At 35.1% G+C, this 13,586-nt stretch overlaps 1 protein-coding gene across 1 annotated transcript; it reads left to right on the top strand.

Moving 5' to 3' along the window:
• The first annotated feature begins 2,000 nt into the window (after positions 1 to 2,000).
• On the top strand, positions 2,001 to 3,881 carry LOC121259064 (GDSL esterase/lipase At5g33370-like). Its single transcript, XM_041160551.1, has 5 exons — positions 2,001 to 2,319; positions 2,467 to 2,594; positions 2,809 to 3,051; positions 3,140 to 3,392; positions 3,508 to 3,881. Exons 1-5 carry the CDS (start codon positions 2,061 to 2,063, stop codon positions 3,741 to 3,743), a joined length of 1,119 nt encoding a protein of 372 aa, XP_041016485.1. The 5' UTR covers positions 2,001 to 2,060; the 3' UTR covers positions 3,744 to 3,881.
• Positions 3,882 to 13,586: the final 9,705 nt, after the last annotated feature.

The raw sequence follows: 13,586 nt of genomic DNA, 5'->3' as shown, positions 1-13,586 counted from the left end.
TGGGTGCCTAATTTCTTCCATTGTAATAATTAGTCGGCCTTTAGGGAAAGGAAACCTAGAAGTAGTTGACGTACGTACAGGCTATGTGTATAGGTAGTTGATGACAGGCAGACTGGCTAGGAATGGGAGACTGGGAGTAGTTCTATTTCTATGGTTATGGTGGTGGTCTTCACCCCATTATTGTACACGATAAATGGCAAGTGGTACTAGTACTGTCCTAGACTCCAAATTTTAGTCACTGCAAAGAGAAAATTCAACCCGCCTCTTTAAGATTCTAATTAGAGTTCCACTTTTGGTCATCAAATCGTGTCTCCTTCTAAACTGTAACTTTAATTATTTCCACTACAGACTAGGAAATCATTTGTACTCATGTGCTTGATATTTCCTCAACCACGCATGGGATTGTATCCCAAGTACTGAGGATGTAAATTAATAACAATATATATATATATATATATATATATAAAGTAATAACCTCTAAATTAGAGGCTATTGATCAGGCGGATCGACACAAGTTACAATTTGTACAAATTAAATTCGAATCGACTAGTATATATAAACTAACATAAGATTTAAATAATAATTTCGTCCTTATTATTTTATAATATTCTTTAATTTTATAATGAGAATAGCTTAAATATTTAAAAAGATTAGAAGAAATCACATTTCTAATAGGACATGATATATTATATGTTACGTGATCAATCTTTATAAATATAGTCATTGATTGATATTAAAAAGACATAATATTGTCAAATGTAACTCGATGATCATAAACTTAAACCTGACTTAATCTCCATATTAAGAATCATATTCTTGTCATGTTTATCATCTAGTTTTCAAATTATTAGTAAAAAAAAATTAAAGAAACTAATTTCATATTAATAATTAATGTGAATTTAGACTCTGTTTACATCCTTCACATCTGCGTGCATGTAGTACTACTAGTGTTAACGTTTCAATTAATGTACGTAACGCATGTAAAGGTCGCCTGCATATATCATGAAGATCTAGTACTACTCTGTTCATAATTAATGGCAAAAAATGGTGGAGATGATTAAGAATGAGATCAGAAACACGTATGTGAATTCTAAGCTGGTCAATAAAATATGACAAAAATATTAGGGAAACTTAATTTAGTACGGACGTACTTAATTACTAATTCTACCAGCTAGCTATAATTAATTATATCACACATGAACTCGAGCAAATTAAAACATGAAAGGTGATCACATGATACCCACTTAATTCTACGATTTCAGTTGTTATTTTTTACCTCCTAATTTAATAGATTGCATATATAATATTGGGCTTCCATCTTGGTCTTGGTACATTGAACTTACCACGCACCATTTATATCTCACATCACTACAAGAAAAATGACCGTTTGTGATGAATTATGTGCGACGAGAATGATTATTTACGATCAAAACAGACTCATTTTGACAGAAAATAGTAATTTTTGCAAGAAATAACTAGGCACAACTGAGCATTTTTTTTTTGTAGTGCATGCATGGTGAAGACCAATCGAGTTGTAAACTTAATTAGATGGATCGACAGGCACCTCGTGGGATGATTGAATAATGTTTAAGCCAAGGATATTTTGCAGTAGTTGAGTCGATTGTTTTGTGTTATTATGAGGGAGTGATTAATTTGGATATCAACAAGTTAGCACAGCTGCACATGACCACCTGAAAATTGGTGTCACTCTTAAATGTACGTACGGGCTGACTTTCATATTATTAGCTAGCTAGGTTGATCTGCGCGCATGTTAATCAACTCCAGACATCACCAAGGAATTCTATATTAATTTGAACCTAAAGCTATAGATCCTAAGTATACCAATATTGTATGGCATTGGTTAATGTAAACAGTAGTAATTAATGGTACAAAGTGGCACCTAACAACCACTCTTGCTAGCTACTGTTATCACTTGATCCCTTGCTTTTTGAGTTTCTTATTGATCAGTTGTGGTAGAAGCCAAACAAGCTATAAAAGGTCATCATCCCCAGCCATATATTCTCAATCCACATCACAAAGTTTCTTACTAACATATAACAATGGAAATTACCTCCTCATCAACGTCCTTCACTACTTGTGGGATGATTTTGGGTCTTGCAATTGCAATAATAATAGCCATTGTTCAGCCGGCAGATGCCAGGGCTTTCTTCGTCTTCGGGGATTCACTCGTGGATAGCGGCAACAACAACTACTTGGCTACAACTGCCCGTGCTGACTCACCTCCTTATGGCATCGACTATCCGACTCACCGCGCCACAGGCCGCTTCTCCAATGGCCTTAACATCCCCGACATAATCAGTTAATTATTATTGGGTTTCAGCTAATTTCTAGCTGCTAGCTTGCTGATCTCGATGATCTATATACTAAATTGTGCCTGTTTGGTCCTCAATATATATTTAATTTGTTAATTATAGATTATAAGAAGTGAGTTGCTTGCATTTTCAGGTCAGAGAATCGGCTCTGAACCCACATTGCCATACTTGAGTCCTCAGCTCACGGGACAAAGGCTGCTTGTTGGCGCCAACTTTGCTTCAGCAGGCATTGGAATCCTCAATGACACTGGAATTCAGTTTGTAAGTGAATAGCATGCATGTAGCTAGGCAACCGTAATTTCTCAATGCCCCTTTTTCGCTAGCTAGGCTTCTCTTCATTATCCAAGCCTCGAGCGTTCCATTTTGGCATTGGCTGCTCAATTATATGATCCTTAAGCAGTTTTAATTTAAGCATGCAGTTCCTTTCCCCTTAGCATATATCCAAAAGCTAATTAAGATTCTATTTTGGCCGCAGCTAAACATAATAAGAATGTATAGACAGTTCGAATACTTCCAAGAATATCAGCGACGAGTGAGTGCACTGATTGGAAGTGAAGGGACCAAGAGACTCGTGAACCAAGCCCTCATCCTCATCACTGTCGGAGGCAATGATTTTGTAAACAACTACTACTTGGTACCCTATTCTGCGAGGTCTCGCCAGTATTCGCTGCCAAATTATGTCAAGTATCTCATCTCAGAGTACCGAAAACTTTTACAGGTATATATTTTCCTTAAATTTAAGTCAAATGACAGGTTCTTGCATGCTTTCTTAAATATTAATGTTCCTGGTGTCATATATGGCGCAGACGCTATACAAGCTAGGAGCTCGAAGGGTTCTTGTAACAGGTACCGGACCACTGGGTTGTGTCCCTGCAGAGTTGGCCATGCGAGGCACAAATGGTGGATGCTCAGCTGAACTCCAAAGAGCTGCTTCCTTGTACAACCCGCAACTTGTCCAAATGTTAAAAGAACTCAATTCCAAAATTGGCAAAGATGTCTTCATTGCTGCCAATACACAGCGCATGAACAACGATTTCGTTAACAACCCTCAAGCATTTGGTATGGTAGCTAGCCAGCCTCCCATGTTAATTTACCCGTTTATTTTTGCTATATAATAATGGATCAAATGTATTTGAAACATATATTAGAGACATTAATGTTGTGTTTTCGGCAGGATTTACAACATCAAAGATAGCTTGTTGTGGGCAAGGACCTTACAATGGCATTGGGCTTTGCACTCAAGTCTCCAACTTGTGTCCCAACCGTGACCAGTATGCTTTCTGGGATCCATTCCATCCATCGGAAAAGGCTAATAGACTTATTGTCGAGCAGATCATGTCCGGATCTCCTGATTACATGAGCCCAATGAACCTCAGCGCTATCATGGCCTTGGACAATTCGACTCCATGACCAGAACATCCTTATTTTTTCCTTTTCTTTTCTTTTCTGAAAAATAATTACAATATCAGTAATTAATTACGAATGTATGCGAGCTTGTATCGATGACTGTCGTTTACAAGGGTATTTATGCAAATGTCTTATATCATTAATCAAAGTGTAGCCAACACACCTTTGTCATGATTTGATAAGGTTCAAATTCAGCTAATTCGTTAGCTACAAATAAAATTGTAATTAGAATTAGATTCTTTTTTCTTTATTGATAATTAAAAAAAAAAAAAGGTGTAAAACAAAATAAGGTAAGATTTTAATTGAGTGTCTGTCCCTAACCAAGCCTATAAAGAAAGAGCTTCTGTATTCCAATCCATCAATTCAACGTAGTGAGGATAATGAGGACCGATTGTACGTAACCAATGGCGCTCTACTCCTGAGGGAGAAGTTGTTAAAACTCATAATCCATTTATATTGCCCGCTCATATCCCTTTATATAGCCCATTTCTACCCCCTCCAACAAAAAAGTGTCACATCAGTATATCTTTTAACTCAAAATATTTTTATATATGAAACTCATAATCTTTTTTAACCTTTTATAAATACATCTAAATTCATCTTAATTAGATGTGTTCATCCACATCCGGATATCCGGCCATAACCGGATCCGGATCCGGATCCGGATGGTAAAATCCATGCGATTATCCATCCGGATTAATCCGGAAAAAATCTGGTCCGAATAGCCTGATTCAATTTAGATATCTAGTTTGTAACCAAATATCTAGATTTTTCACTATAATCTAGATTTTTCACTATAAACTATAATCCGGATTTTTCACCATAAACCCGGATTTTTCAATATAATCCGGGTTGTTATTACTTTTTTACTAAACTTAAAAAAATGTTTATATAGCACTTGTGTTTTTAAAAAAATTCTGATATGCTTAAATTGCCCATATTTTTTTAAAAAAATAATTTAAACACTTTTTAAAATATTTTTATAAAAAAATAAATTAAAGAACAAAATAAATAAATAATATTGTTGTTACATCGTAATGCAAAACATAAATTTACAAAGAACAAAAGAAATAATAATACATCACAACTAATTAAACTAAAACATAAATTTACAAATAACAAAATGCATTAGTCTTCACATCTTGAATCTGGAATTGGGTGGAAATTTTCTACTGTAATGTCTCTCCATAAGTTGCCAACAACATCAATTACAACAGAAAAATGAAAACTATAATGATTAGAAACAATAAGTGAAAAAGAACAAGAGAATAAAACTTGAAACAAAACCTCACAAAGACATTACAATAATTACTGTTTTAGAACTTTAGTTCTTGGGTCTATATCACCAAGAAAAAGTGTCCTATTTCTTCTAGGAGCACTCTCATATTTATGTTCCATGATTGGCTCATACTACAAATATTAAATACACAAAGCAGTTTCATATATGTGAAAAAGTAAAAAAGAACAAGAGAATAAAACTTGAAACAAAACCTTATAAAGACACTACAATAATTACTGTCTCACAGCTTTAATTCTTGGGTCTATATCACCAAGAAAAAGTCTCCTCTTTCTTCTAGGAGCACTCTCAGATTCCTGTTCCATGACTGGATCATACTACAAATATTAAATGCACAAAGCAGTTTCATATATGTGAAAATTCTAAAGCACAATATCAATTCCAATGAATTATTACAAAAATAAAGGGAACCTTAAGAAGAAGGTTAAGTTGAAGTTGAAGTTGCTTAAGTTGTTGAAGTTGAAGGAAGATGGTTACCTTAATCAGAAAAAAATCTAGAGATTAAGTCAAATGGATAAATTAATAATAAAAAATAAAACTTAACAAATAAAAGTATTTACCTTCGATGTCAATGCATTCTACATGCTCCTTTTGAAAAACATGGAAAAAGAATAAAGTATATACCAACCCTCTACCACAATCCTCAACTAGGTAAGGGCACTACAAGGAGTTCCTTTTGACAAACATGAGAAAAGAATAAAGTGGGCCATTCAAAATCTCCATCAAAAGCAGACGGAAATAAAAGGCATAAACCCACTGTAATAGCAAGAAAACTAAATCTCATGTGAAAAATAGAGCAAAGGAAAAATAATATAAACCAAACAAACAGAGTATTACATAAAACAGTGATTGAAACTAAATCCTATCCCTAAGTATAAAGAAAGATACCTTAAGAGCTTAGAGAGAGAGAGAATATGGATGGTAGCCTTCGCGTGTCTCACCCAGATGCGCAAAGCACTTTGAAGTCTCTATTTCTGTATTTTGATGAGGTCGAAAGACTTGAGAGAGAACAGAGCCTTGAGAGAGAAGGCCATAAGGGATTCGAGAAGACGAGAAAGTTGCAATCCCTAAGCGTAACTGCAAGTTTGCAAAGGAATTCGAGACTGAGAGAGAAGGCGAATTTGAGAAGACGAGAAAGCTGCAAAGTGCAGACCCTAAGCGATTCGAGAAGACAAGAAATGGGCGATTTTTTTCTTTTCAAAGGACTCGATTACGGATAATCGGGTCACATAACCGGACCGGATCTCGAATCTTCTTAACCGCTCGGGTGTAATTCGGGCGGATAATTGTCCAGATGCACCCGGGTTTCCGGGTTCCAAACTGGATTGGGAAAAAAAAGGTCCAGATGCACACTCATAATTTTAACATCCAAACACATTTAAACCCATTTTAGATTGGTCCCACAAAACTCACTTCATCATCTTAATTCACTTCTATTCATAAATAACTCAACTCATTTCAACTCAGTTCAACATCCACAATCTGTTCAAAGTCAGTATCAAAATCATACAATCGGATTTTTGCCCATATTATTCAGAACTTAAACTGTCTTACAATGGATCACGTTTTCCTACTGAAACATGAGTTCGGCTAGCCTGTGATTGCATGTGCATGGCCTTACCATGGGCAATATCAAATTAGTTAAAACTAAAGTATAATTAATGGGTTTGGGCAACCCCGACATCAAATATGTAAGGGTGGTGATTTATATTTGCAAATAGGGGTGTAATCATTCTAGAAGGTCACGGATTGAAAATCTCAGTCTATCATTTTTGTCGAACTAGATTGTTAGTTATCAATTAGATTCGTTTCATGAACATTTTCTTTTATCATTTTTCTCTTTTTGACAAAAAAATTAATTAAATTAATAAAATTAAAATTAAGTGATATTTTTAACATTTTATATATGGTTAATGAATATTAAATAATTCCATTGTATATATGATTAATGGTGATCCATTAGATGAAAATTACATAATTAATTTATACAACTACTATATAAAATAATATATTATATATATAATATTTAAATATATATATGTATATACTTTTGGTCGGTCTCGGTCCGGTCCGGTCAAAAAATTCCACGCCTCGAGACTGACCGATAAGACTATCGGTCTGGTCCAGTCCATTTTTTAGTCCAAACCGATAGTCTTACAGCCCTATTTGCGAATGGTTTTTGTGTCTTGTTAATTTATGAGTATTAGACAATATAGATTAACTTAAAATATAGTTCATTTAATTAAACGGGTCGTATCCTAAAATCTTAACACGATCTATGTAAATAACGGTTGACACGATACTACCTGCTTAACTCTTTTAATAATTAACTTTTATTGGATTAACTTGGATATGATTCATTTACCTATTTTATATAAATAGGCTGAGATAACCCTTATATTTATTTTTTAATCAAATTAATATAATCTCATATATAATACAAGGATAACAATATAAAGTATTGATAATTACATCTTGATTCATGATAATATATTTTATTATCAATATCCAAATCAATAACATATAAGAAAATTAATATTATTATAAAATTGCATATTAACCAAATAAATTTTAATTGGTTGAGATATTAAATAGTCAAATACTAATATTAATATTACATCCCAAGAATGAAAAATGCACATAAAACTAGATATTTATAAAATTTGAAAATATGATTTACTCGTGTTATACTGGTTGATTATAGGTTTATCTACCACCCACACCCGAATTGGCCATAAACGAATTCTCAAAGTTCAACCCACTTCCTTTATTTATTTTTTGTTTATTTTTGCATATATAAAATGATTAAAGCCCAGCCCATTTGAAACTATAAAAATTACAAATTATACTATAACTTCAAAGTTAACTATATCTAAATAAGGACTAAAGACAAATTACTCACAAATTAATAACAAAGGCCTTTTCTATAATTCAATAACAACTTCCATCATCCAAAATCAAATGTCAAAACTTCACACCAGGGAAAAAAACATACAAAGAGTGTATTAACAAACTATGAACGTCGTGTTTCGCGCACATTTGGGCCAAGTTCCGTCAATTCAGGTCTTCAAAAATGGCCCTACACAAGGTATAAAATATTGCGGCTGTGAAAGGTATCAAATAAATATTCTCCAATGCCAAAGTTAATAAATATTCTTGAAGTTAACAAATAAGTAAAAGAGTCTAGAGATCAGAAAAATATTCTCGTACCTAGGATCTATTATTTAGATTACAGGCCCGAGGAGCAAACAATACTTGCTACCATGTCATCCATGTTCCCCGTACTGTCCATTGTGTCAAAATTTTTAAGTGCTACGTGGCTCTGCCACGACGTCATTAATGTGGTGTGGCTCTACAATGTCATCATTTAATGTGACGTATTTTCCGAGTGCTGAGCCATTAATGCGGCGTGGTTATCTAACTTCCTTCTCTCAATCTATCTCCCTTCTTGTCCTTTCCTGCCTTCTATGTCAGTAGATCAATGATTCTCCATATATCATGCCTGCTGTGTGGGCGAGCACTCGAGGACTGGACACTACCCGAGGGGTCCTCAGATCAACGAGTTCCATCCTCTACGGCACCATCCCTCCTACAGGTCATCTACAGAGGAACCTCCTAAAGGGCAGAGTTAATGGCTTTCTGCTCTGGGCCAGGCTTAATTGGGCCTCTTGGACCTTGAGGGAAAAACCCCTTTACAGTTACCCCTTTAATTCTCACCGAACAAGTACGTTGAGAATTTATCATGATTTGATTCCGCCTTCTTACCAAGGCTAGGAACCTTACTTAGGTTTTTTAAGGTCCATAAGGCTTCTGCGAATTGGTATTTTTTACGACGTTTCTATATTTCATGATGGGCTCACATTTTCATAACATTTTTTCAACCTCATTAATCAAGGGGTGTCAGGCGGCTGTTTGCGTTGCTTCGTAAACAACATTCCCCGAATCTGAAATGACGAGTATCCTTGTTGCCACAGTGCATGAGAGTCTAACTGTCACCTTCTTTTTATAAAACGTGGGAGTGGGACTTGGTTTCTGCCTACTACAATGTGATTGTCCCACTATTCTAGTTCTCTTGTTTTTTCTTCTCTTCGACCAATCTTCTTTGCTACTTCATGTTCTGGCAGTGATGGCCTCTGAAAAATCTGTTTAACCCAACGCTTCCGACAAGGGCTCTGCTGATACTGGACCATTGTTTTTGGGTAGCGAATGGCTCTCGACTACCAATAAGTTGACGCTAGCCTCATTAACCAAGTACCAGAGCCCGCTTACTTCAAAGTTCCTGGCCCTGATGAAGGCGTCGTCAATGCATAGGGTCATTCCACTAGGGTGGACTTTTACCCTTCCATGTTTTCATGCGGCTTAAGACTGCCATTCCCTGGCCCTGTTCGTGACCTTCTGCACCGCCTCGGCTTGGCCCCTTCCCAACTGCACCCGAATGCCTGGAGACTATTGATGTGCTACAACATTATATAGTGGTGCGCTTTGTTGGAATCGGATACCGTAAAGTGAAAGACTAGTCTCTCAAATTCTTCTTCGTATCTGGCAGCGGATGGGAGTTCCCGGTAGGCCAGGTGAACTGTCAGGAATTCCCAATACAGACAGACTGGGAAAAAGTCTCGGAAGACAAGGTTATACAACTGACAACCACTCCTTATGAAGCGAAGCTCCATGGGATCGGGCAAGAATGGGTGCAGAACCATCCAAAAACCGTTTTCTCCGAGGTCCTCCTTTATGAGGAGAGTTTGAGGAGTCACTACAAGAGAAATGACCTTTTGCAACGATTTTTGTTTTGTTGCAAAAAAAATCGTCGCAATAAGTAATTATTTGCAGTAAAAATAAAATCGTCGAAGCTCGAAAAAATCGACTTGTAATTTAAACTCGGTGGTCCAGTCACTTTGTTAAACCAGCGATTTATCATCTTATTGCGGCAAAAAAATTGCCGCAATGAGAAAAAAATGTATTGCAAAGGAGGCAAATCGTTGCAAATGCCTAATCTGTGGGCCCCAAATCGTGTTTTGGCATTTTATTTCCCTCCGGTTTTGTTCCCCCCGAGTACAAGTCCCTTCTCCACTTCGATACTCTTCCCCATTTTCGCCTACCTGCAAATCCACCCACTCCCACGTGACTTCATCTCCATTTCTGACGTCAGGGCACAAAGCTATGATCTCCTCCATTTCATTTTCCTTCCGTGGAAGCTAGGGTCCTCATTTCCACCCTTTTCCACTTCAACGCTCTTCCCCATTTTCACCTACTTGCAAATCCACCTTCCCCCACACAACTTGATCTCCATTTTTGATAGTAGGGCACAAAGCTTCTACTCCTCCGCTTAATTTCCTTCCGCGGAAGCTAGGGTTGTCGTTTCCTCTCCATACAAAATCACATGCCTCCATCATTCGTCTTGGTGTGATTTGCTTTCAACGATTTTCCATTGGATTGGAGGTCCAGATAGTCTACCGAGACTCTTGGGTATACCTTCTCTCACCACAGGTATCTCTGCAACTCATTTGATGTTCTCTCCCCCTTCATCCACACTAGTTACTTTACAAAAATTGGCATTTTTTTTTTGTAGACTATTTTCTAGATGTTTGAATGTAAAAGCATGTCCTTTCTTGCACAAGATTTTTTTGTATCTCGGGATTTTCTGTACATGTTGATGTGGGTATTAGATTAGGGCAAGATTTTGGCGTTGAGTATGATTTTTCCCATCTAAGCAAAGTTGCCTTTTGAAAATTAGCATAGTTTTCTTTTTGGCTTTTAGTGACTTACAATTCAGGGCAGGGCACCGCTTTTAGTGGCTTTTAGTGCTTGGAGTTTTAACTAAGTGAGTTACACTTTTCTTTCCACCATTCTTTGACTAACCGAAAGAAGTGTTGTTGGAATGTGTACATTTATGTTATAATTCACATAAGATGTTCAAGCTTATTGGAATTCTCAACCTAATAACCACAACGAATTGATATCACCCACTTTTAATTACCTAGTACATGGTTTTTGCACCATCGAACTTCTATAATTTTAACTCTTGGTGTTCAATAGTAACAATGATAACATCAGACATTATGGGTCACCTAAAACTCGTGTAACTTAGATTTGAATTTGAAATTTCCTAATCCAAATATAACCTGTGGGTTTCCAGTAATGTTTTCCAGTAGCGTATGATAGAAAATTTCTAGTGGAACAATATAACATAACACCAGAAGATGCAGAAGAAAAAGAAAAAGAATGCAATATAAGTTGTGCCAATTAATTAAAGAATGTTCCTTTCTCCATATCATGTCCGGTGTTTTTTTAAGATGATCTTCCTAATATTGATAGTGATTGGCATAAAGTGGCCAGTTAATTAATTACCTGTGCATCTTGTTTAATGTGCTAAGTACTGAATTGTTTTGCATTTTTTTAGTCTTTTTGTGATATATATATATATATATATATATTTCTTTAGATCATTGGAATGTGTAGGGTAATTTAAATGTGAATGTTCAGTTTTTTATACTTTCCTTTGTCCACACTCTGGTACCTCATTTGGTCCCAACATTGGTATGGATATTTTGGCTATTTTGCATGTTCCTCACTAGTTTTTCTATTTGCTACACTATTTAGGTGAATTAATTATATCTTACAGTTATATATACATATATTATATATAAGGGTCTCTAATATGAAGTATAGTTTGGGTATAGTTCATCTCTATTTTAATTTATCTATTTTTCCTTCACCGCGCTTGTTTTCTGTTTTCAAACTGTTGCATGTCAACAAAATCAGTTACCCTCGTTTTCTTCACAAGTTCTTATATATATGTATTTTCATTTTTCAAAGTTTATACATAAAAAAAAAAAAAAAAAAAAAAAAAAACAAGAGAGTTAATTATTTAAACAAAACCGTGCTTTGTCCACCTACTTTGATGTGCTTTAGACGTGGTCCCATTCATAATGTTTAGGTTCTTTCTTGAACTTCACATATCCCAACATAGATCAATAGGGATTTATATGTCTTAATTTAACAGCAACTTGCATTAAATATCCGCCAAAAGTTATGGGAAATCAGATCATTTTTGCCCATTTAATCTTTTGTTGTTGAACCAAAGAATGTAACTGGGAGAAAGATCGGGTGCTTACAGTAACCTTTGTATTTTGTTTTACTTTCTGTGCTACTTTTATTTTTAAGCTGAAAACACTATCATATATGTTGACCTAATAAAGCAAAATTAAAATCCTCGATGTTTCTAACCCCCAACCACTACAAGAAAAAGTAGCTAACTGCAAAGAGAACCAAAATGATGCTATTTTATATATAATAAGTTTAATTATATTTTGATTATTTGAGATTTAGCTAACTAAAAGAGAACCTAATGACCACAAACAGGGCAGATGAGCTTGGAGAACTACATTCTGTCACGCTCACCTCCTTCGAAGAGGTCTTCACTTGGTCTGTTCTAATTCTATTTTTTTTTTCTTTTAATAAGTTGTTCCAGATTTACTTTATACTCTCGAAATAGAAGACCTCATTTGCTCATATTTCAATTCTGATTTTACTAATCTCATATGCATTTTGGCTGTTGGAACTAACAATACTTCGTTGATAAATCAATAAAATATGGTGATCATTCACTAGCCATGGTAGAATTTACAAATGTGGCTAATGTTGCTAGCTGGTGTAGGAATTGAATGGTTAGATCGTAATTACAGATTGAAAGTCAATTGTTTGGATTTGAATGTTTTATTCAATTATCTTACTTTGTGAGGTTTTGGTTTGATATTAGGGGAAATTACAAAATAGGGCATTTATGGCTGTGAATTTAGCCATATAACTATTTTTTTAGTCCATATATATCTTGCTGGACAAGTAAGAATGAATTATAAATTTATGTCAATTTGTTCTGATGCTTTCTAAAATTTCGTGGAACTTGTGTTTGCATTAGTTTAATTGTTTAAATAAAATTGCTTTAGGTTGATTTATTGCAAGCTTTAGTATAATGATTACTGCAATCTTTTATTTCACTTTAACTTATTTCATTTATTGTTTACTTGAAATGCACTTTCAATTAATTGAACAAATAAATTGGCACAATAGGGTTTTTATGTGTCATATACACTTAAATAGAAGAAAAAAATGAGAATAAACTGCTGCTTCTGGTACCCTCCTTAGTCCTTGCATATTATGAAATCAGTAGCGTCTTTTGTTACAAAAAATATTCTTTTCGTTCTGGTAAATCGTTATGCTTTTCTCAACTAAACACTACATCTCAATCTTCTTCCCGTATTGATACCTTCTTTGGTTAGCATAGAATCAACCATGCCATTGTCCAATTTCACATAAAATTGTAGATTGAGGTGGTTATGACCTTCTCTAATTCCTATTTGTGATCAATCCCGCCAAGTTTTGGGCTCAAATCCATGTGCAGTGATCCAAGAATTTAGCCATATACCTATAATTTTCTTTTAAAAATTCACAAACACTATGATCTTAATATGTATATATGTTTAATTGTATATTTTACTCGAATTTGGAGGATGTTGTCAAATCAATTGCTTGCATGATGATGTCAGGCC

This window comes from Juglans microcarpa x Juglans regia, chromosome 4D, assembly GCF_004785595.1.
Source record: "Juglans microcarpa x Juglans regia isolate MS1-56 chromosome 4D, Jm3101_v1.0, whole genome shotgun sequence".
In the NCBI taxonomy this organism is placed as follows: domain Eukaryota; kingdom Viridiplantae; phylum Streptophyta; class Magnoliopsida; order Fagales; family Juglandaceae; genus Juglans; species Juglans microcarpa x Juglans regia.
This window is presented reverse-complemented; position numbering and strand designations above follow the sequence as displayed.